The sequence below is a fragment of the Cervus canadensis genome, chromosome X (assembly GCF_019320065.1).
Source record: "Cervus canadensis isolate Bull #8, Minnesota chromosome X, ASM1932006v1, whole genome shotgun sequence".
In the NCBI taxonomy this organism is placed as follows: domain Eukaryota; kingdom Metazoa; phylum Chordata; class Mammalia; order Artiodactyla; family Cervidae; genus Cervus; species Cervus canadensis.
The window spans coordinates 67,482,709-67,504,910 of NC_057419.1; the positions used below are offsets into that span (position 1 = coordinate 67,482,709).

At 36.3% G+C, this 22,202-nt stretch overlaps 1 protein-coding gene across 9 annotated transcripts in view; it reads left to right on the forward strand.

Moving 5' to 3' along the window:
* DMD (dystrophin) overlaps positions 1 to 22,202 on the forward strand; it is a 2,532,480-nt gene that overhangs the window by 923,533 nt on the left and 1,586,745 nt on the right. For 8 of the 9 annotated variants that reach the window (XM_043457704.1, XM_043457699.1, XM_043457698.1 and 5 more), the window contains exons 8-9: positions 6,809 to 6,990; positions 8,282 to 8,410. In XM_043457704.1, coding sequence (XP_043313639.1) covers positions 6,809 to 6,990; positions 8,282 to 8,410 — 311 coding nt within the window. The remainder of the gene's footprint in view (positions 1 to 6,808; positions 6,991 to 8,281; positions 8,411 to 22,202) is intronic. The other variant, XM_043457705.1, reaches the window with a different exon arrangement.

The following is a 22,202-nucleotide window of genomic DNA, read 5'->3' on the forward strand; positions in this document are numbered from 1 at the left end:
CAAATTACTTTCATTACTATATTTTATAGCCCTTTAATGAGAAAGATTGTTATTAGATGATAAAAGCAACTTGGATCAGTGAGTGAAATGCTAAAACTATGGAACAGCTTAATTAAAGGGTACTTAATTTAGTGAGGGAAGAATGTATTGTAGAATTTCAAAGAATTTAACCAGAGGGGACCTGTGTGAGTTATTTTCTTACTAGAATTCTGCATATCCACTGTGTAAAGTGACTTGTGAATGGAAGATGCATGTGTGTAGAATGTAGTGCTGGATGAAAAATACTAAAACTGAAAATAACAGTCTAACACTTTAATGAATTACTCCATTGCTATGGTATCACCTACAATTTATTCTAGTGCTTAGAGATCAGATGACAATGTGACAGTATTTCTTTCTTTATAGACCTCATGTATAAACCTCCTTTGCTTTCATCAATAAGTTCTTCAGAATTTCGCATCTGTGCATTTGGTTATTTAGCAAACACAGCATTTTTATTGTGTTTAAAAGCATGCATTCACATTTTCATTTTTAGAGCTATCTGACCATGCCTTCTTGGGTACTGCAAGTTTCTTCTTCCCAGTTCACCCATTCCCCTTCTCTTACAGTAGATTTATTGATTGTTTTGTTCCTGATATAACTCCAATACTTTGGCCACCTCATGCAAAGAGTTGACTCATTGGAAAAGACCCTGATGCTGGGAGGGATTGGGGGCAGGAGGAGAAGGGGATGACAGAGGATGAGATGGCTGGATGGCATCACCGTCTAGATGGGCATGAGTTTGAGTAGACTCCGGGAGTTGGTGATGGACAGGGAGGCCTGGAGTGCTGTGATTCATGGGGTCGCAAAGAGTCAGACACAACTGAGCGACTGAACTGAACTGAACTGAATACAACTTCAGTGGGGAATGATCCACATTTATTCAGATCATTTATTCTGATCTGATAAAAGATAACCATGATCTTTTAAAACTTTTAATATAACTTTTAAAAGGCTGACCAAACTTTGTGAGTTCACATTTATAAATCTGTTACCTTTGAAATCCTGCTTCTTTCCAATTACGCATGATGTACATTATAACCCAGTATTTCAATTCCTGCCTTTCTCCTGGCAGAAAACTCACCTGAGAGTTAGACAGTGGAGGCTCTTGTTTAGATTTCCCAGAGGTGTTTCAAGGTTGTGCCTGGCAGCTGGCTAATCAGACTTTCTGGAGGTTGGTTGCCCAAGATAAGATTCTCCAGGCCATTATATTGGGGTGGGTAGCCATTCCCTTCTCCAAGGGATCTTCTCAAGCCAGGGATCAAACCCAAGTCTTCCACATTGCAAGTGGATTCCTTACCAACTGAGCCACCAGGGAAGCCCAAGATTACTGGCGTGGGTAGCCTATCCCTTCTCCAGCAGATCTTCCCGACCCAGTAATTGAACTGGGGTCTCCTTCATTGCAGGCGGCTTCTTTATCAGCTGAGCTACCAGGCAAGCACAAAAAACAGTTCTGTGTTGAGAACACCAGTTTCCTACCAAACTCATTCTCATTGACTTCTTGGAGAAGTACTTCTTGGGGCATACTAAAAGAAAACATTGTACACCTTTGATTTTATCATCTCTTTGATCTTTACAGATACTTGTATTATAGAATATAGTGTGTGATTATAAAATTAGTGAATGTAGAATAGTGTGGAAGATATAGATAGGATGAAGGAGAAAAAGTAAATTATTTTAAATTCCACAACCATACCCATTTCACTAATGTCTTAAAGTATGTTCTCCTAACTTTTTCCACAAATTGTTATATTCTACATAAATTGTGCTTCCTTCTGTTTCACTATTACCTTATTAAGAATTTATTTTCACATATTATCAAATATTCTTCAAAAGCAGCATTTTGAATGGCTTTGTGATATTCATAAGTAATTATGCACTTGATCATTTCTAATTCTAATTTTCTACTAAGCAATTTGAGATGGTTTGCATTTCTTTTCTTTTTTGTGTGATAAATCTTTTCTAATTGTAAATAGAGCTTAACTTTCACATTGTTTACATAAAACTTCATGTAGAAATCTAATTATTTCCTTATGGTGGATTCCTAAAAGGAAAATTACTAGATCATTGAATATGATTGTTTTTAGACATAGCAAAATATTTTTCATTGATGCTACTGCCAGATTGATTGTTACCCTTTTGTCATTCTTTGATAATTTGATAGACAGTGGAGTATAATTAAACACCTTCATGTTTATTTAATTTGCATTTCTTTGATTGCCACTGAAGTTGCATTTTTAATATGTATTTACTCTTGTTATACCTCACTTATTAGAAGTAGAAATGACTAATTCCATGGAGAGTGTAGGTGATGTTTGATAATGGAACCACATGGATCACCAGGTCATGATTTAGATAATGACTTTGAGAGTCTCAGTTTTCAAATGCACTGAGATCACATTCTCTGATAAAAATGAAGGTGTAAGGTACTGAAAAGTATGATACACTGACTGAGTTCTAACTTGGACTGGATCTAGCTTTTGAACTTGCCATCAAACCCCTGTGGACTTCAATTTCTTTGAAAAATAGAGAATTTCCCTAAGTGATTTTTTTTTGAATATAGTCCTCAGTATCAAAATTCTGATGACTGTAGAAATACTCATCAGAATCAAAGTTACAGTTCATAAATAATTTTCTGGCATATTAAGAGCTCAACATTTCCATTCTGAAATGGCTTCAAAGATTGGATTAAAAATGATTAATTTAAGCATTTATGGCAATAAATCCATTATATAGTAGAGTTTTAGATAGCTTTCATATAATTTTAAGTTCTTATTTTGGGGGTTTACCCACTTCTTTTCAATTTATACATTTTAATGTCTTGTAATAATAAAAAGTTGCATCCCATCATTCTCACTTTCTTTAAATCCTTAGATTTGAGGGGAAACCCAGAGTTCAGGAGATTGTGGACATTCAGACTAGGGATTAGGTTGAGGACACTCTTAGAAGCATGATTGGTTGCTCAGGTGAGACCACCATTAATTGGTTTGTGTTCACAATTTGTTCATTTTGGAGCAAGTGCACTTCTGATTGGCCCCTCAGAAGGGAGAGGTTGATATTGGTTGGCCTGGGGAAGCATGATCAAGACTCTGTAGGCAGGTAATTGTTAATTGATTAAATGAGATTGAAACTTGTATTGGTAGCTATTTGTTGCTATAGCTACAGAACAAGCAGTTTCCTCCTCCATTTCATTTTCAGTTTATTAATCTTTGTGCCCTCAAGGCTTAGGACAGGATCCTGTATACAGGCATCTGCAAAGACTGTGGAGTAAATGAATTGAAATTGAATACAGTTATTTTGGATCTTAGAATTTCTATCACACATTCCCTTGTTTTCATAACACAGCCTATTTTAGTTCCATGACACCTCCTGTCTGGATTGGGTCTCAGCCTTCTACTTGATGCTAGTTTGTTTGTTTTTTTTTTCCTCCTTCTTTCTATTCTGTACTTAATGGTTTTACTTTACAAAAAATTCAGTGATGTCACAATCTGGATCAAAAGTAGTTACTCACTCTTCAACCTATTGAACTAAGGCCAAGTGACTACTTTGCCTTTATGATCCCTTAGGGTTTTACATGCAGGCTTCCCATTTTGTCCTATTAAGCTCAATTACGTGGCTAAGACACTCAAAGTCACTCTTCCTGGGGCCTGTCTAATGTTTCTCTGTGCTCAGTCACACAGTCATGTCTGACTCTTTGCAATCCTTTGGATGGTGACCTGCCAGGCTCCTTGGTCCATCGGATTCTCCAGGCAAGAATACTGGAGTGGGTTGCCATGTCCTACTCCAGGGGATCTTCCCAACCCAGGGATCGAACCCATGTCTCCTGTGTCTCCTGCATTGCAGGTGGATTCTTTACCCACTGAGCCACCAGGGAAGCCCAATCTGTTTCTACTTCAGCACTTTTGCTCATGCTTTTCTACACTGGAGGAGTACATTCTACAGTGGAGGAATACGTTGCTCCATTTCCAGCTAATTAAATCCTATACACATTTATTTCAGTTTTCTTTTCATAAAGAATTATCTGATCTTCCAGTAAGGTATGCTTTCTTCATTTTTCTGAACTTATTAAAGCACTGGTTGTGCCAGTAAGTGGAACACATTTTAAATTCTATTTAGCATTGTACTGTAATATACTTTTCTTCTTACTTATTTTATTATTCCAAATTGTAAGCAGCATTCAGGCATTCTAACCTCCTGGATATTCTATTAAAATATTTAAAGTATAATACATCTTTAGTAAATATATTTGGAAGGAATTCAACCGATTTTAGAATATCTGAATCCCTTTCTATAAAAAAAAGAAATACTGAGTTCTAGCTACTGGTGCAACTGAATCCTGGATAGCTTCAGAGGTAGGATGGTAAAAGATTGGGGTAAAAACATCAGTAGTTTGGTCAAATTGTGATTGTAGTAAGTAATATTTATGAATATTCACATTCATCCAAAAGATCTCTTATGTAGATAACATGTGCTACAATTTTTGACGTTTGCTTGGAGCAGTAGAAATAATGCTTGATCTATTTTTACCTTTATTTCTTGTGTACACAGTGTGTATTTAAGGCCAGTTTTACACATTCACATGTCTAATATAGCAGTAAATAGACATGGACCTTTTTATTTACATAGACAGTCTTTTAAAATTCAGTGCCTTTCTCACAGCATGGTTTTATTTAATGCACTAAAAAATAAACTGAATTCTAAATTTTGCTCATTAAAGATAAACTTGACTAGTTACTAGTGAGAAGGGAAAAAACATTCTAGAGTTTCAGAAACATATGGTATAAAGTATACTATCTACCATACAATGAACACTTGAAAAACAATTATGAAATGAAAGAGAGATTGTAGAATTTCAAAGCTAAGCTACTAAATTTTTTTTTAGAAAGGCAGAACTTATACACACAGTATTCTCTAGTTCTTTCCTAAAAAATATTTGCAAAAAATTATCTTCACCATCCATTGGCTAGTAATTAAATTATAATAAATTATAATAGGGCGCAGAGACCATGTATTTTATAGCTTTGTACTTCTGAAGTGTTAGTCACTTTATTACGTCCGACTCTTTGCAACCCCATGGACTGTGGCCCACCAGGCTCCTCTGTCCATGGAATTCTCTAGGCAAGAATATTGGAGTGAGTTGCCATTTTTTTCTCCAGGGGAACCTGCCAACCTAGGGATCGAACCCTGATCTCCTGCCTTATAAGTAGATTTTTTACCATCTAAGCCACCAGGGAAGCCCTTTGTACCTCTAAGCCTGATGCATTTAAGTGTCCAATAAGTATCTTCTGAAAACAAGTAAGCAAAACAATGATGCAGAAGATAATACAAGAGTGTGTTTCTGTGTCATTTTTTATGACCCTTGTTATTCTAAGTATGGCCTTCAAGCCAACAGCTTCAGCATCACCTGGGAGCTTGTTGGAAATGCAGGGCCTCAGGCTCCCCCTGTGACCTACTGAATCTGAGTTTTAAAAAGACCCCCAGGTGATTCATATGCACATTAAAAATTAAGAAGTGCTGTGTTATACTATGGATAGAAGCAGACCAAGGAACATTAGCTAGCTTTTCCCTCCTCCTTAACTCTTTTGAAAAATACTTTAAAAATAGTTGTTCTGGTTAATCATGTTCCTGTAACTTGTGGAGGAATTTGACTGAGTGACCTGCTCAACCTCCTTTTATGCTTTTGGACTTGAAATTTGACTTTTGGCTTTTTAACTTATAATCAGAACACCTGATCAGAATATACATATTTAACTTAAAACAGATCTTTTCATGCTAGCTGAGCTAGGATAAATTTATGGCAAGAGAAATGCCTGGCACATTGCTGCTAAGTTGTCTTGGCCTCCTGCCAGGATTTATGTTTTAACACTTCTGGGATTAATGATACACTTCACATAAAGGATTATTTTTACATTTTGGTTCCCTGGAATGAGCACAGTGGGTAAATTGTAATGCCAAGAAGCAAAAGAAGCTTTTGAAGGAGCTGCCACTTATTGTATGTGTTATTATGAATTATTATTGACTTTAAACACTGGGTTTCTTTCATTCCCTAGATGTGGCAAAGGACATAATGTCAGATCAACTTTATGTGAAGGACTTTTAAATTTATCTCTAACATCTGAGAAGGAAAGCGACATCTGACTTTAACAGATGTACCATAATGTAAACAAATATTTTTAATATACTTAAGGAATATTACAAATCATTGTGCATATGGTATATAGTTGTTTTATTTTATTTTGATTGTAGAAATACATGGCTCATTTCAACACAGAGACATTATTTTGCTCTTTACATGCTTAATCACCAGCAAAAATTTGATTAGGAGGTACGAGCTTTCTTTACTGGAAACCAGGGCATTAAGCTCTTTGGTGTAATTGTTTAATTACCAGTGCACCATTTTAATTGACATGCTGTTATAACTTTCCATGGTAAGGAAGACGCAGTGTTTTATTTTTGTTTCTTATCTAATGAAAACCACTCTCTCAGATGGGCTGGTTTGGCAATTTGACTTTCGAAAAAGTATTGCGGAATGAAGTTTTTATGTGAACAAGGAAAAGAAATTAACTTTAGTGTGCATCTCATTGGTCTGCCAAATTGGAAGTACATTTTAAGCCTGATTATCATGTTCTAATTAGTCTCTGGAGGACATTCATGGACAATCAAGTGCTCATTAATCCATCTTCTTCCTGTAACATTGATTTGTTCATCCCCTTTTAGAGACTCCGATATAGAAACCCAAAATTGATATGTGGTGTTAATGTGCTTACAGATGTTGCCACCACTTATCCAGATAAGAAGTCCATCTTAATGTACGTCACGTCTCTCTTCCAAGTTTTGCCTCAACAAGTGAGCCTCGAAGCCATCCAGGAGGTGGAAATGTTGCCCAGGCCATCAAAAGTTACGAGAGAAGAACATTTTCAACTACATCATCAAATGCACTACTCTCAACAGGTAAAAGATGGAAGAGATAGCTAATAGCCATGATATTTCCTGTTTTTTATGGATTTTTAGTTATCATACACACATATCTATATTATCTATGGATAGATACACACACATATATATATGTAGCATAGTGTGTGTGTATATATATATATTCACACATGCATATATGTGCAAAAGTATATATACAGCTTAGCTTAGAGTGTGTGTGTGTGTATATGTGTATGTGTGTCTTTGGAGAGAGAAAATGAGAGAGAGGACTCAATGAACTTAAATTTTACCTGATTCATGAACTATAATGTTGTTTTCAAGACACATTTTTAAAATGCTCTGCTAAAAATAAATAAATAAATAAATAAAATGCTCTGCTATTGGTAAGCACCATTTTATATGAATTTGGTACACAGAATAGATTGTATTTCCATTGTGTAACATGACATAAGATTAAAGATAGAGTCATATACATATTAGACTTTCCATCAGCTAGAGCACAAAGCAGGGAACCAAACCAAGAGCAAAGGCAAATATTCTGTTTAATAATATTTTCTTACTTTTAGCGGCAACTTGCTGATGTATTAACAAATTTTGAATACTCAAAGTAACATTTTTGGTAAGATGAAATTAGTTTAAAATAATTTAAGTAAAATTTAAATGAGAATACATATGGTAAAGACTTCTATGATATTATTGTATAGAATCCAGTGGGATTCTTCCACTACATGTCTTGTTCTTCTTCCCAAGAAGCATATTTAGGGTGTTTTGTTTTGTTGTTGTTGGTTTTTTTTTTTTTTTTCATTATTTGACACAACGATGCAAAAGCCATTAGCGAAATTTCTGCTGAAGGCGTGGAAAGCTCTCAGGCCTCATTTTCTCACTCTACTGAGCTAATTCTATATTTAGCTTATGAAAGCTCCAGTCCTTTCCAGGGTATTGACATGATGAATTCTGGTTTTGTTTACTTTGGGTTCAGAGAAAATTGCTTTGGGATGCATGTTTTCGCCAGATGGCAGGGACGCATCTTGTATTGGTGCTGGAGGTGTGTCCGTATGGACTCTTCATGATGAAACCCTATCCTGCTCTCTCCCCTGACTCCCTGCCTTCCGACACGACATTGAACACACCGCAGTGCTTGGAGTGTACCAGTTTCGAATATCACTTACATGTGTTTAGGATTGCACTTTTCAGCTCACTGTGTCCGTTTGCTATTTGTTTTTCTAGTGTGTTGGAAAGCAGTTCCTTTCAGGGTTACTTATGCTGTCTCCTCCTCCTCTCTGTCCTCCTTCCCCAAACCCTTCTGCAGATCACTGTCAGTCTAGCACAGGGCTATGAACGAACTCCTTCTCCTCAGCCTCGCTTCAAGAGCTATGCCTACACACAGGCTGCTTATGTCTCCACCTCTGACCCCACACGGAGCCCATTTCCTTCACAGGTCTGTCAACATTTACTCTCTGTTCTCCAAACCAAAGAACTTCTTCATCCAAGATAACCCAACATGGTTTTTTGTGTCTGTTTGAATTTTGCAGTGCCTTTTTTTTTTTTCTTTCCCCCTTCTTCATCCAGAGCCATTTCATGGTTCTCAGTTGTATCAGATACTTGACATGATGCTGTTTTTGCTATTGAGAACTCTCTAGGTTTAACCATATGTTGATTCTTCATGACTGATGATTCTCAAAATAGTGATTTGTACTCTCATTATATAATTACCTGTAAGTTTAGCTTTTATGAAGGTTATAATGGTTATACCAAAACATAAAGCTCATTAAAAAGAGCTCATTTATTAGAATGAGAAAATGCATATAATTTGCTAGTCACATTACTTGGGTAGATTTTTCTAGATATCTGATTCGTAAGGGAAATGTATTCTCTATATAGACACCCTTATTATATATTCACTCTATATATATGTATTTGTATTCTATTTAAGAAAAATATAGCTGCAAGCTTCTTCATATATTTTAATTTGGCTAATTTAAACTTGATAGCAGGCTCTGTAGTATTTATACAAGAAAGTCACACTCAAACCAGGTCAGATTCTATGCACCATTCAATATTTTCCATGTGAAAAATCTTCTCAGTGGAGTTTTCCTTCATTATTGCAATGTTGTAGAAAACCAAAAAAATATAGGAAGCTATAGCCTCTACATGTTAGAACATGGAAATGAAGTGTGCTAGAATTACTGGATTTGCCAAAACTTCCTTTTAAAAGAAAATATCATATATTTTGCTTAGAAGAACAATTTGAAAAGTTCTTGCAGAAGTGACTTTTGTAAATACAGCACTGTGAATGGGGATTTAGAAATTATTGTCTTGATCTCATTGGAGAAAAGTGTACCTTTGTGGAGACTCATCAGTTTTGTTAAGATAGTGGTTGTATTTAATTTGTGATTTATTTGGAGCAGTTAATTGATGCGTGAGGTTGAAAGTTTTTAACACTGAAAGATTTCCCCAAGGGAACATATTTCAGGGCATCCCATTGCCCTTTATCCTTGGCTGGTTTTCTTGCCAAGTTGAACAAAGGAGATGAGTGAGAGTGTTTATGTGACTCAGCCTCATCTTCAATTAGATTCCCATCCACATTTTCACAAAGGTCAATTGTATATTCTTGAACAAAATAACTTCATCAGTTTCTTCATTATCAGTAAATAAAAAGAATTCTGCCACACATTACTGAGTGTTAACTATATGCTATGTGTATACATCATATGAACTAGCAAAATCCTTATCATGACTCTCTGAGTTGAGAGGTACTATTTTTTTATCTCCATTTGAAGTACATCCACCCTTTCCTTTCTTCTCTTCTTGCACCCTCCTGACTCTCCCTGACTCTTTAGGCTTTTTTTTTTTGTTTTTTTAATCACCATACTCCAAAAGAAAATTCCAAGCCTTAAAAAATAGGTGTCGTTCCTCCTAAAATAAAGACGTGTAAGGCAAGACAAAGAGGGAAGTATTTTCCCCCTTATTTTCAGGTTATTGGGCTGCCTTTTCCAGAAGATTTTCTCTAGTGCTTACTCTGACAGCACATTTTTACCTCATTACCATCTCATTAAGGCATTGCTCAGGTATGACTCCTTAATGAAGTAATTATAAATGGACTTAATTTTGCTAGATGGTATTTGTTCACTCTCCCTTTGTCTAAATATTACAAAATATGTAATATATCATAAAATATTCAACAGTTCACTTATCTGTTTTAACAGAAGAAACATGAATCAGTTGAGGAATGATATATTCTGCCTATTTTCAAAGGAACCACAGCAGAAAATGGTGCTACATGTAGTTAGGTTTGAGAAGTTTTTGTCTTATTTACTGAGAAAATTTTTCTGAAGAATTTCTCAGAGGGGCTGAGCCTGTACTGCCCCCTACAGGTTGTATCTGATCCACTTCAAATGACAGGCAAGATTGGATTCCATCAAAGGGTTTCATTCAAGTGTTTACCTGGTGGTCTATAAGGATTAAGTTTTCTGTAACGGAAGAGAGAGTCATGTGGTGACTGTTCTCTGTGGGAAACATAAAATGCCTAAATTATCTTAGAAGTTTCCAATATCTTAGAACCATTGATTATCCCCTTCTGTCCCAACTTAGAAAATCTGATTTATAGTTATTGCAGTTTGTGAATGTATTTAGGTGAAGCAGTCGTACCTGTCTCAGGATTTCTGCCTATAAATCAGTTTTTCTCATAATTTCCCAAGATGAAATAGGATCTGATGTGAACCCCAACTTTTCCTTCATTGTATCACTTAGCTACCGCTCACTCTTGAGTGGAGGACATCATTTTTATAGTTACACTGAATTTCTATTTTTGTTTTGATCATACCTCTCATTCTACTCCTAATCTAATATCCAAAATCCCCAATATCTTTTTTCGCTTTCCATTTCTCTCTTTCTCCAGGCACCTCACACTAGCCAAAACTCCTGTAGGTATACACCTCCTCTCTCCAGACACACCACTCCATTTTATCTTGTTAATGTACTATTTTATGACTCTTTCACTGATCATTTTTTGTAGTCTATGCTTTATATATTCATTTGTTCATTCAACAAATAATTATACTTCATCACCAAATCCAGTGTCTTTTTCTCACCTCTCAGGTTTTGTACTGTCATTGAAATACTTTTCTTATAGCCTCTAGACTTAACAGCTTCTTCTCCATCTCTAACTGTCCTGTGTCTCTTTCCTTATGTGGCTTTTACTCCTCTTTCAACTCCCTTAGTATAAGTGTCTGGTGTGAGATCCTTTGACCTTCTCTTTTGTATACGTTGTCTCTTGTCAGTATGATTTAGTCTCTTGACTTGAAGCTGTCTGCCCCCATGATCACTGTATCTATGTTTTCACTACTTCCAGTCTCTCTTGATTTACAGCCTCATTTCCAACTCATTTTCAACTCTTTGATATGCATCTATATCTTGATGTCCACTGATTTCTCAAAACTCTGATATCCTGAAGTGGACCTTGTTTCATTGCTCACAGACCTGTTTGTTGTCCTTTTGGTTATGTAACTGAAGATGTTATTCAGCAGTTCTTGAGACTTAAATATGTGACATACTCTCTTGTGTGTAGTGATCGGATATTCAGTAAGGAGACATGTATTGTCAATTCTTTCTTCATATATTTCTTTATTAAGTTATGTCCCCTCGGCATTCCCCTCGGTATAAGTGCCCTCTGATTCAGGCTCACTGCATGTCTGCTAGGTTACAGAAATAGCTTTGCAATCAATATCACTCTTTTTAGCTTAGTCCCCTCTAAATCAGATTAGATTTTCTTATTAACAGCTTTAATAATACCATTCACAAAACTTTCTTCACTTCCTTTTGCCTTTGTGACAATTCCATTCTCCTAAATTTCATCAATAAGTTCCATGATCTATTAACAATTTATATTTTCATGCTTGTTTCACACTAATCTATTTTATGTTTTCTTTACTCCAACCAAATTAAATCACTTTTTCTCCTGCATAGTGTGAAGCAATTTTGTGTCTTAGCTTTTATGGTTCTCTCAGCCTAGAATGACTTATATCTCCTTTTCAAATTGGAAAGTTTAATCCAAATTTCAAGACCTAACCAATAAGTGGCAGGGCCTGGATTCAAGTTCAGATTTATCTAACACCAGGTTCATGTTAATTATACTGCCACTGAATTTTCTCTATTATTATTCTCACATGTCGAATAGTATTCATTTATGTCATAATTTTACACTTATGTATTAATCACCTATGTAGCAGGTATTATTATAGGACCAAGTGACACATAATTAAACAAATATACAAAATAACTCCTGCCTTGATGGAGGGCATGTGCTCATGGGCGAGTCATAATGTGAGCAAGAAAAACTATATAAGTAGAATAACATTTCAAATAAAATGAAAGTAATATGTAGTAAGTAAAATATAGTAGGAAGTACAATAGTAAATGCTAAAAGTAAAAACATAAAAGGACTGTGGAATATGCACATCATGGAAAAATTAAAATTTCAGTGTATAGTCAGAGGATTCACTAAGAAAGTAAATATTGAGTAAAGACTGGAAAGAGGTATGGGTGCCTTTGGGAAGATAAACACATGAGGACAAAACAGAGATAATACAAAATTCTTGAGTCGTGGGAATATTTGGAGTATTCAAGGAAAGGCATGGGTTAGGGGCACATTGCTGGAGACATAGTAATGGACCGGATCACAAAGGGCCTTATAAGTAATAGTAAAGGTTTTTATTACCATTGAGGTAGAAAGCTATTGGAGGAGTGACATAAACTCATGATTTTCATCTTGGCTGCTGTGTGGAGAGGAGACTTAAAAGAATAAGGATGGAAGCAAGGAGACTAGTTCGACTGCTATAGCAGTAATCCAGGCAAGATATTATTTTTTTCTTTCTTTCCCCCCGATATTTTTTTGTGGTCAAATACGAATAACATAAAAGTGACCATGTTAACCCTTTTTAAGTATGCAATTCAGTGGTTTTGAATACATTCATAAAATTACCTAACCATCACCACCATCCATCTCCAGAATTCTTTTCATCTTGCAAAATGGAAGATCCGTATCCATTAAAAAAGACAAAAAACTCCTGTGATTGTCTCCCTACAGCCCCTGGTGAACCACACTTCTACTCTCTGTTTCTATGAGTTTGACTACTACTACTTTTTTAAAATTCAATGTATAATGAGATAATATGATTATATAATATTTATTTTTCTGTTTCTGGCTTATTCACTTGGCATGATGTCCTCTAGGTTTGTCTGTGTTGTCTCAAATGGCAGAATTTCCTTCCTTGTAAAGACTGAACACTATTTCATTATATGTATATATGTGTTTGTGTGTATATATACACATACACATACACCATGTTTTCTTTATTCATTCACCCATTAACTGACGTTTAGGTTTGTTTTCATATCTTGACTATTGTGAATAATGTTCCTGTGAACATGGGAGTGCTGATACATCTTTGAGACACTGTTTTCATTTCCTTTAAATGTATACTGAGAAGTAGAATTGCTGGATCATATGGTAGCTCTTTTTTTTAATTTCTGAGAAATTTCCATATTATTTTTATTTATAATGGTTCTGCCTTTGAGCATGATGCATGGTAATTGAATTCTGGATATGTTTTGAATAACCATATAGCATTTTCCAATTCAATGTGGAACATATATTAGCTGTATTTTTTGAGAATATTTAATTGTGTTATAATAAAGCTAAGATGATAGATAAAACTTCTAAGCGGCATTAAACATAAACTTTAAATAAATCAATAACTTATGAAATATAATTGAACCCCACATGTTAAATTTAGCTGATGAGGAGACATTCAGTTCAGTTCAGTCACTCAGTCGTGTCCGACTCTTCGCGACCCCATGAATTGCAGCATGCCAGGCCTCCCTGTCCATCACCAATTCCCAGAGTTTACTCAAACTCGTGTCCATCGAGTTGGTGATGCCATCCAGCCATCTCATTCTCTGTCGTCCCCTTCTCCTCCTGCCCGAAAAAGCAAGAGAGTTCCAGGAAAACATCTATTTCTGCTTTAGTGACTATGCCAAAGCCTTTGACTGTGGATCACAATAAACTGTGGATCACAATAAACTGTGGAAAATTCTTCAAGAGATGCGAATACCAGACCACCTGACCCACCTCTTGAGAAACCTATATGCAGGTCAGAAAGCAACAGTTAGAACTGGACATGGAACAACAGACTGGTTCCAAATAGGAAAAGGAGTACGTCAAGGCTGTATATTGTCACCCTGCTTATTTAACTTATATGCAGAGTACATCATGAGAAACGCTGGGCTGGAAGAAGCACAAGCTGGAATCAAGATTGCTGGGAGAAATATCAATAACCTCAGATATGCAGATGACACCACCCTTATGGCAGAAAGTGAAGAGGAACTAAAAAGCCTCTTGATGAAAGTAAAAGAGGAGAGTGAAAAAGTTGGCTTAAAGCTCAACATTCAGAAAACTAAGCTCATGGCATCTGGTCCCATCACTTCATGGGAAATAGATGGGGAAACAGTGGAAACTGTGTCAGATTTTATTTTTGGGGGCTCCAAAATCACTGCAGATGGTGATTGCAGCCATGAAATTAAAAGGCACTTACTCCTTGGAAGGAAAGTTATGACCAACCTAGATAGCATATTAAAAAGCAGAGGAGACATTAGGCAGAGGCCAAAATATGTGTCACCTATAGATAGTTACTTAATCTATTGCACATGTTAAAAATAGGTGGAATACACAAGAGTGTTGCTTACGGATGGAGAGAGATGAAAAGACCAAACAATAAGGTATGGTTATATGACTTCTGGGCTGACAGCTACATCATTCCTAAATTGACTGCTCATTAATGATACTCAGTATATCTTATGGCCTCCCAAGCGCTCTACATAAAAAATGCAAATAAATCCTGTAACTATCTAGCAGACTAATTAATGAGCTGCAGCTATAGGTTAGCTATACTTGCCCCTGCATCTCTCCAATAGTGCAAGTGTATGTGGTGGTCCAAGGTACATTCTGTCCTAAGAATGCACCTTGCTCAAATCTCACCTCTGGTTCTATCACCACACCATCAACAAGGAAGACTGATGCAACAAAACATATGCATGTGTTTTTTTTTTAATTTTTTTGTTTCATTCATTTTCACTGGTTGGAGGCTAACCACTTCACAACATTGCAGTGGGTTTTGTCACACATTGACACGAATCAGCCATGGTTTTACATGTATTGTTGTACAACCCAGGATGAGAATCTACCTGCAATGCAGAAGACCTGGGTTCAATCCCTGGGTCGGGAATATCTCCTGAAGAAGGGAACGGCTACCCATTCCAGTACTCTTGCCTGCAGAATTCCATAGACAGAGGAGCTTGGCAGGCTACAGTCCATGGGGCACAGAGTGGGACACGACTGAGTGATTAACAACTTCACTTTTCCTTTTATTTTATTTTTTTTTCACTTTCAGGATTTAAATAGTGTAGTGATCCTACTCTTTGACCTTATCCCATTGTACCCTTCATCTGCTTCCCCTTCTTCCCGTGTGCATTAAATGATGTAATCAATGTTAAGATTTGAACATATTAATTTGGTTGGTGAGCCTTTCTGCTTTCTGATCTAAAATGGCATTCCTAGTAGTAGAATTGGAGGCCACCATTGCATCAGGATCATGCTCCATATGACATAGTGGGTATGCATGAAAGAATTCAAGAAATCAAGGCTTAATGTGAGGTTTTTCTTTAGGCAGTGGGAAGAATGGAGTTGCCACCAACCACGCTTTAATAGATTGTAGGAGGAGCAGTTTTGAGAGTAAGGTTAGAGGCTCACTTTAGAATGTGTTAATATTTTTTAAGTTTTTTTTAATGGAAGTATAACTGACATGCAACATATTAATTTCAGGTGTACAGCATAATGATGCTATATGTGTATATGTTGTGAAATGATTACCATAGTAAGTCTTGTTAATATTGTCACCATACGTAGTTACATTACCCCCCGCCCAGCTTGAGATGAGAACTTTTAAGATTAACTTCTTAGCAACTTTCACATATGCAATATGGTATTATTAACCACAGTTGCCACACTGTACATTGTATCCCCATGACTTAACTAGAAATTGATAGCTTTTGACTTCCTTCACCCATTTTGTCCACCCCCTGACCCTTGCCTGTGGCAACCAATCCATTTTCTGTATCTATGTTTCTAGTTGTAAGTGAGATCTCGTGGTATTTGTTTCTTTCTTTGACTCATTTCATTTAGCATAATGCCTGAAAGATCTCTCTACATTGTTGCAAATAGCAAGATTTCATTATTTTCTATGGCTGAATAATATGCCAGGGTGTGTGTGTGTGTGTGTGTATCACATTTTCTCTATGCATTCATCCATGGATGTATACTTAGGTTGGTTCCACATCTCTTGGCCATTGTGAATAATGCAGCAGTGCACAAGGTGATAGAGACTTCTTTTTGAAGCAGTCTTTTTGTTTTGTTTTGTCTAAATACCTGGAAGAAAAATTGTTGGATTATATGGTAGTTCTATTTTTAATTTTTTAAGGAACCAGTTTTTAATAGTGGTGACACCAATTTATATTCACACTAACGATGCACAAAGATTCCTTTTTCTCCATAGCCTCACCAATACTTCTTATTTCTTGTCTTTTTGATGATAGCCATTCTAACAGGTGTAAGGTGATAGCTCATTGTGATTTTGATTTGCATTTTCCGATGATTAGTGACATTGGGTATCTTTTCATTTGCTTGTTGGTTACTTGTATGGCTTCTTTGAAAAACTGTCTATCCAGATCCTATGCCCATATTTTAATTGGATTTTTTTTTTTGCTATTGAGTTGTATGAGTTCTCTGTATATATTTTGGATATTAACCCCTTATCAGATATATGTTTTGCAACTAGCTTTGACCTTCAGTTCAGTTCAGTTTAGTTCAGTCGCTCAGTCGTGTCCGACTCTTTGTGACCCCATGAATCGCAGCACGCCAGGCATCCCTGTCCATTACCAACTCCCGGTGTTTACTCAAACTCATGTCCATCGAGTCAGTGATGCCAACCAGCCATCTCATCTGCTGTCATCCCCTTCTCCTCCTGCCCCCAACCCCTCCCAGCATCAGGACCTTTTCTAATGAGTCAACTCTTCACATGGGGTGGCCAAATTATTGGAGTTTCAGCTTCAGCATCAGTCTTTCTGATGAACACCCAGGAATGATCTCTTTAAGATGAACTGGTTGGATCTCCTTGCAGTCCAAGGGACTCTCAAGAGTCTTCTCCAACACCAAAGTTCAAAAGCATCAATTTTTCGGTGCTCAGCTTTCTTCACAGTCCAACTTTCACATCCATACATGACCACTGGAAAGACCATAGCCTTGACTAGATGGACCTTTGTTGGCAAAGTAATGTCTCTGCTTTTTAATATGTTGTCTAGGTTGGTCATAACTTTCCTTCCAAGGAATAAGTGCCTTTTAATTTAGTGGCTGCAATCACCATCTGCAGTGATTTTGGAGCCCCCAAAATATAAAGTCAGCCACTGTTTCCACTGTTTCTCCATCTATTTCCCATGAAGTGATGGGACCAGATGCCATGAGCTTAGTTTTCTGAATGTTGAGCTTTAAGCCAATTTTTTCACTCTCCTCTTTTACTTTCATCAAGAGGCTCTTTAGTTCCTCTTCACTTTCTGCCATAAGGGTGGTGTCATCTGCATATCTGAGGTTATTGATATTTCTCCCGGCAATCTTGATTCCAGCTTGTGCTTCTTCCAGCCCAGCGTTTCTCATGATGCACTCTGCATATAAGTTAAATAAGCAGGGTGACAATATACAGCCTTGACGTACTCCTTTTCCTATTTGGAACCAGTCTGTTGTTCCATGTCCAGTTCTAACTGTTGCTTTCTGACCTGCATATAGGTTTCTCAAGAGGTGGGTCAGGTGGTCTGGTATTCGCATCTCTTGAAGAATTTTCCACAGTTTATTGTGACCCACACAGTCAAAGGCTTTGGCATAGTCACTAAAGCAGAAATACATGTTTTTCTGGAACTCTCTTGCTTTTTCAGTGATCCAGCGGATGTTGGCAATTTGATCTCTGGTTCCTCTGCCTTTTCTAAAACCAGCTTGAACATCTGGAAGTTCACGGTTTGCATATTGCTGAAGCCTGTTTTGGAGAATTTTGAGCATTACTTTACTAGCGTGTGAGATGAGTGAAATTGTCTGTTCCATAAAAAATTGAGAATTATTTGCTCTAATTCTCTGAAAATGCAATTGGAAATTTGACAGAGATTGAGATTATTTTGGGTCTCTCTCTTCTGTTCCATCTTTGTGTCTTTTTTTTTTTAATGCCACTACTATACTGTTTTGATTATTATAGTTTCATAATATAAATTGAAATCAGAGAACTTGATGTCTTCAGCTTTAGTCTTCTTTCTCAAGATTGCTTTGGCTGTTTGGGGACTTCTGTGGTTCCATACATATTTTAGGATTGTTCTGTTTTCATGAAAAATGTGATTGGAATTTTGATAGGGACTGCATTGAATCTCTTGATTGCTTTGAGTATATGGATACTTTAACAGAAATAAACCCATACATGTATGGTCAATTAATTTACAATAAAGGATCTGAGAATATGCAGGGTGGAAAGGACAGTCTCTTCAGTAAGTGGTACTGGAAAATTAGATACATGCAAAAGAATGAAGAAGACTATCTTACACTATACACAAAAATCAGCTCAAAATGGATAAAAGACTTGACTATAACACCTGAAACCATAAACCTGCCAGAATACAACAAAGCTAAAAAAGCTTCTTGATGTGGGTATTACTAATGATGTTTTGGATTTGACACCAAAGCAAAGGCAACAAAAGAAAAAATAAAGAAGTGGAGCTACATGAAACCTAAAGCTATCATACAGCAAAGGAAACCAACAACAAAATGAAAAGGTAGCCTACAGAATGAGAGAAAATATTTAGCTGTGGATTTGTCATGTATGTCCTTTATTGTGTTGAGGTAAGTTCCTTCTGTCCACAGCTTGTGGTGCATTTTTATCATGAATGGGTATTGAACTTTTTCAGAATTTTTTCAAATTCAGATTGAATTTTTTCAGATTCTTTTTCTGAATGTTTTCAATTCAATGTGTATTGAATTCTTTCAGAATCTTTTTCAGATTGAATTTTTTTCAGATTAATCATATTAAGATGGTCATATAATTTTTATCCTTTATTTTATTAATGCAATGCATCACATTGAATGTATTAATCTTGAGATGCTTATGAGACTTGACTATATATCAACCTGGAGTTCTAAGATAGGAGTTGAGGATAAGTCACTTGGAAGTCATCAACAACATAGATAGCATGTAAATCCAATGAACTGACTGAGATCACCTAGGGGAAAAAATTCACCTAGATGAGATCACCTTAGAGAGGTGGTGGAATAAGCCAATGGGATAAAAAAGATTGCTAGAAAGAAGACATGAAAAGAGGGGAGTGTGTGGTATTGTAGAAGCCAGGGGAATAAAATGTTTCAGGGAGAGAAGAGTGTTTAATACAATTAATTATTACTGATTAATCAGTTCAAGTAACATTATTAAAAGTTAGTCTATGAAAAAATAAAAAATAAATAAAAGTTAGCCTATGAAATGTCAGTGGAATAAGGTCCCTGGGAAATCTTGACATATAACAGTTATCACAGTGGCTTTACTAATAATACTTCTTCACTCTCTAAACTATCCCACTTTGGCCAATATGTTATACAGTCATTCTGGTTGATGTTTGCTTTGATAAGAGCAATTTCAGTGCTGTGTCATTTTTTGGAAGTGTTGCTGATTGGAGTGGGTTCAAGAGAGAATGAAAGTGAGGACCTAGTAACTGCATTGTAATACTTGAAAAACCTATACTGAATCATTTATGTTCACATGGATAAAAATCTATATCTCTTAGATGAAGCCACTTGTTTAAATTAATTTTTATATTAATTGTAGGCTCATTAAGTTACAGTATTGTGGTTTTTGCCATACGTTGACATGACTCAGCCACAGATGTACATGTGCTCCCCCATCTTGAACACCCCTCCCACCTCCCTCCCCACCCACTCTGGGTTGTCCCAGAGCACCAGCCTAGAGTGGCCTGCTTCATGCATCAAACTTGCACTGATCATCTGTTTTACATATGGTAATATACATGTTTCAATGCTATTCTCTCAAATCGTCCCACGCTGCCTTCTCCCACATAGTTCAAAAGTCTATTCTTTACATATGTGTCTCTTTTGCTGTCTTGCATATAGGGTCATCATTACCGTCTTTCTAAATTCCATATATATGCATTAGTATATTGTATTGGTGTTTCTTTTTCTGTCTTCACTCTGTATAATAGGCTCCAGTTTCATCCACCTCATTAGAACTGATTCAAATGTATTCTTTTTAATGGCTGAGTAATATTCCATTGTGTATATGTACCACAACTTTCTTATCAGGTCATCTGCCGATGGACATCTGGGTTGCTTCCATGTCCTAGTTATTGTAAACAGTTCTGCAATGAACATTGGGGTGCATATGTCTCTTTCAGTTCTGGTTTCATTGGTGTGTGTGTGCAGCAGTGGGATTGCTGGGTCATATGGAAGTTCTATTTCCAGTTTTTTAATTCAAAAGAACAGCATGTATACTATCTATGGTGAAACAGATCACCAGCCCAGGTGGGATGCATGAGACAAGTGCTCCGGCCTGGTGCACTGGGAAGACCCAGAGGAAGCGGGTGGAGAGGGAGGTGGGAGGGGGGATCGGGATTGGGAATACATGTAAATCCATGGCTGATTCATATCAATGTATGACAAAACCCACTGGAAAAAAAAATAATAAAAAAAAAAAATAAAAAAAACATAAAAAAAAAAAAAAAAGAAAGCTTCACACTGTTCCTCCACACATAGTGGTTGTACTAGTTTGCTTTCCCACCGACAGTGTAAGCAGGTTCCCTTTTCTCCACACCCTCTCCAGCATTTATTGTTTGTGACTTTTTGATGGCAGCCATTCTGACTGGCAGGAGATGGTATACCTCATTGTGGATTTGATTTGCATTTCTCTGATAATGAGTGATGTTGAGAATCTTTTCATGTATTTGTTAGCCATCTGTATGTATTCTTTGAATAAATGTCTGTTTAGTTCTTTGGCCCATGTTTTGATTGGGTTGTTTGTTATTCTGGTATTGAGTTGTATGAGTTGCTTGTATATTTTGGAGATTAATTCTTTGTCAGTTGTTTTGCTTGCTATTATTTTCTCCCATTCTGAAGGCTGCCTTTTCACCTTGATTATAGTTTCCTTTGTTGTGCAAAAGCTTTTAAGTTTAATTAGGTCCCATTTGTTTATTTTTGCTTTTATTTCCATTACTCTGGGACGTGAGTCATAGAGGATTTTGCTGTGATTTATCTCAGAGAGTTTCCTGCCTATGTTTTCCTCTAAGAGTTTTATAGTTTCTAGTCTTGCATTTATATATTTGATCCATTTTGAGCTTATTTTTGTGTGTGGTGTTAGAAAGTGTTCTAGTTTCATTCTTTTACAGGTGGTTGACCAGTTTTCCCAGCAACACTTCTTAAAGAGATTGTCTTTTCTCCATTGTATATTTTTGCCTCCTTTGTCAAAGATAAGGTATCCATAGGTGTGTGGATTTATTTCGGCTTTCTATTTTGTTCCATTGCTCTCTATTTCTGTCTTGTGCCAGTACCATACTGTCTTGATGACCGTAGCTTTGTAGTATAGTCTGAAGTCAGGCAGGTTGATTCCTCCAGTTCCATTCTTCCTTCTCAAGATTGCTTTGGCTAATTTGAGGTTTTTTGCGTTTCCATACAAATTGTGAAGTTATTTGTTCTAGTTCTCTGAAAAATACCATTGGTATCTTGAAAAGGATTGCATTGAATCTATAGATTGCTTTGGATAGTATATTCATTTTCACTATATTGATTCTCCCAATCCATGAGCATCGTATATTTCTCCATCTATTTGCGTCATCTTTGATTTCTTTCATCAGTGTTTTATAGTTTTCTATATATAGATCTTTTGTTTCTTTAGGTAAATTTATTCCTAAGCATTTTATTCTTTTCTTTGCAGTGGTGAATGAGATTGTTTCCTTAATTTCTCCTTCTGTCTTCTCATTCTTAGTGTATAGGAATGCAACAGATTTCTGTGTATTATTTTTATATCCTACAATTTTACTATATTCACTGATTAGCTCTAGTAATTTTCTGGTGGTGTCTTTAGGGTTTTCTA